We start from the raw sequence: 3149 nt of genomic DNA, 5'->3' as shown, positions 1-3149 counted from the left end.
GCAGTGATAGATCCCGATTTCCTGTGCCATAGGCTTACTATGGACAACAGGGTTTGGCCAGTGGTCCAGAGAAGGAGAAAGTTCAACGAGGAAAGGCGCCTGGTTATCAAGATCGAGTCACAAAAGTTGTTGAACGCTGACCATATCAGGGAGATTCAATACCTCGAATGACTGGCAAACGTGGTGTTGGTCCGAAAGACCAACGACAAATGGAGAATGTGTGTGGACTTCACAGACCTGAACAGGGCTTGCTCGAAGGACTCCTACCTCCTGCCGAGCATTGATTCCTTGGTGGACAGTGCCTCGGTTTGTAGCGGATCTGGAGGAATTGTTTGAGACTGTGGGTAAGTACAACCTGAAGTTAAACCCCGAAAAGTGTGTTTGGGGTCGAGGCAGGAAAATTCCTGGGATTCATGTTGATTGAGAGAGGCATAGAGGCCAATCCAGATAAATGTGCCGCCCTTATTAGGATGAGGAGCCCTGCTACTGTCAAAGAGGTTCAACAGCTGACTGGGCGAATGGCGGCTTTGTCCCGTTTCTTGTCTGCCAGTGGAGACAAAGGTTACCCGTATTTCCAATGTCTGAAGAAAAACAATCGCTTCCTGTGGACCCTTGAGTGTGAGGAAGCATTCGTTAAGTTGAAGGCGTACTTGGCTAGCCCACCAGTGCTCGGTAAACTTGTGCATGATGTCCCTCTCCACCTGTACTTCTCCATTACCGATCGGGCAATCAACTCAGTGATAGTACATGATCAGAACCAAAGTTAGAAACCAATCTACTTTGTCAGTAAGGTGTTACAGGAACCCGAGGAGCGTTACCAGGCAATCGAGAAGGCCGCGCTAGCAGATGTGTTTACGGCCAGGAGGCTACGACATTATTTTCACAACTTCACCGTCATTGTAATGATTGACCTCCCTATCCGCAAGGTTCTGCAGACACCTGACATAGCAGGGCGCTTGGTGCGATGGTCAGTCGAGCAATCCAAGTTCGATATTCAGTACGAGCCCAGAGGCCTAATCAAAAGCCAAGTATACACTGATTTTGTAGTTGAATTGTTGTTTGGGGGCCCAAACCCGGACCCTAAAGGTTTTCAGTGTATATTGTCGGTAGGTGGTTCCTTCAATCAACAGGGCAACAGAGCTGGGGTCATCTTAGAAGGACCTAACGACCTGCTAATTGAAGAATCTTTGAAGTTTGCATTTAAAACCAGTAACAATAAAGCCGAGTATGAAGCACTGATAGCTGAGATGTTGTTGGCCCAGGAGTTGGGAGCTCAGAACTTGCTAGTGAAGAGCGACTCATTACTCGTCACCGAGCAGGTTACGGGTCGATATCAAGCCAAGGACCCGCAGTTAGCGGCGTACCTTAGATACGTCACATTGTTGAAAGACGCCTTTGCCGAGTTCGACCTAGTGCACGTTCCAAGAGAGCAGAACTCCCAAGCAGATCTCTTGCCTAAGCTAGCTAGCTTGGGAAAAGGGAACAGGCAAAAATCGGTGATCTAAGAAATGCTGAAAAACCCTAGGACGGCGGAAGAGGAGCCGACCAGGGAAGTCTTGTTGATAAACATCTGGGAAGGGAGGAGCCACCATTCGCGGACTCAGGAAACGTTAAAGGTACCACGGGTAGGAGCATGGGAGGTGCTCGGGGAGGAGGTGGTGACTGTCTCCTCGGGGAGAACTGCTGACACTTGGATCACCCCTTACCAACGTTATCTGGCTGACGGCCTACTTCCTGATGAACCTATAGAGGCCAAAGCAGTAAAAGGAAATTCAGGGAAATACACGATGATTTATGGTAATCTGTTTCGCCACTAGTACACTCACGTTGTTCTTATTTGCATTTGCGGTGAACAGTGCGCCCGTGTGATGAGCGAGCTGCATGAGGGCATCTGTGGAAGCCATGTTGGGGGTTGAGCGCTGGTGTTAAAAATCATACGTGCTGGGTATTATTGGCCAACGATGAAAGAAGACTGCAGGAGTTACGTACACCGATGTGAACAGTGCTAGAAACATGCCGACTGGCACCACGCACCAGCAGAGGAGTTGTGGTCAGTTTACAGTCCATGGCCATTCCATACCTGGGGAATAGACATTTTAGGTTTTTTCCCTCTGGCCATCAAGTACTTCACCGAGTGGATTGAAGTCGAGCCTGTCGCCGAAATCACCGCACACAAAGTACATCACTTTGTATGGAAGAACATAGTATGTCGCTTTGGGGTTCCCAAATGTTTGGTGTCAGATAACGGAACACAGTTCGCCAATCAGTAGCTACACAAGTTATGCTCGAAACTCGGCATAAAACAGGTACTTGCCTCGGTAAAGCATCCAATAGGGTCAGCCAATAGGGTCATGCTCAGAGGCTTCAAAAGAAGGTTAGAGAAGACCAAGGGAGCTTGGGCGGAGGAGGTTCCCCGGATTCTTTGGGCTTATCACACCACACCTCAATCTAGCACCAAAGAAACACTGTTCAGTTTGGTGTATGGAACGAACGCTATGATTCCCGTTGAAATTCACGAGAGCTCTCCCGGTTCCAGAACTTTGTCACTGAAGAGTCTGATGAGGGGAGGAGAATGAACTTGGATTTGCTAGAGGAAGTCCATGAATAGGCGCGTATAAAATCGAAAACGTTGAAAAGAAGAGTCGAGTTGAGACAAAGAACCAAGGTCAGACCTCGACAGTTCTAGGTATCCGACTTGGTAATGCGAAAAGCTCATCCCTACCAATTGGAGGGTAAGTTGTCTCCAAAGGGTCGTTTCGTGTTGAAGTTCTCGGGAATGGTGCATACAGGTTAGAAACCTTGGAGGGAGGACCCATCCCCCGAATGTGGAACACTGTTAATCTCAAATTTTATTTTAGTTAATTGTTGTTAAAAAAATATGGTGCTACAGGGTGACACTCTTTTTCCCTTAAAGAGGGTTTTTTTAACGAGGTCACCTAAGAAATAAGTTGTTTATGATGCATTGTTGTTTTCTTTTAATCCCTGTTGTTCGATTGTGATGCACGGTGCGACGACCCCTCTTGGAGAGGTTCTCTGAGAAAGGGTCGTGTGAGCGATTAATTACCATTGGCAGATAAATCGACCTTCCTTGTGAAGTCGCATTGTGGGTAAAGGTTGCGTAGATGCCTTATCCGAACCAGCACGAGTCA

At 47.8% G+C, this 3149-nt stretch overlaps 1 protein-coding gene across 1 annotated transcript; it reads left to right on the top strand.

Annotated features, from left to right (window-relative positions):
• Positions 1-413: 413 nt before the first annotated feature.
• LOC137839383 (uncharacterized) lies at positions 414-1505 on the top strand. Its single transcript, XM_068648503.1, has 2 exons — positions 414-703; positions 788-1505. The coding sequence occupies exons 1-2, from the start codon at positions 414-416 to the stop codon at positions 1503-1505; spliced, it is 1008 nt and encodes a 335-aa protein (XP_068504604.1).
• Positions 1506-3149: the final 1644 nt, after the last annotated feature.

Source organism: Phaseolus vulgaris, chromosome 11 (genome assembly GCF_000499845.2).
Source record: "Phaseolus vulgaris cultivar G19833 chromosome 11, P. vulgaris v2.0, whole genome shotgun sequence".
In the NCBI taxonomy this organism is placed as follows: Eukaryota; Viridiplantae; Streptophyta; class Magnoliopsida; order Fabales; family Fabaceae; genus Phaseolus; species Phaseolus vulgaris.
This window is presented reverse-complemented; position numbering and strand designations above follow the sequence as displayed.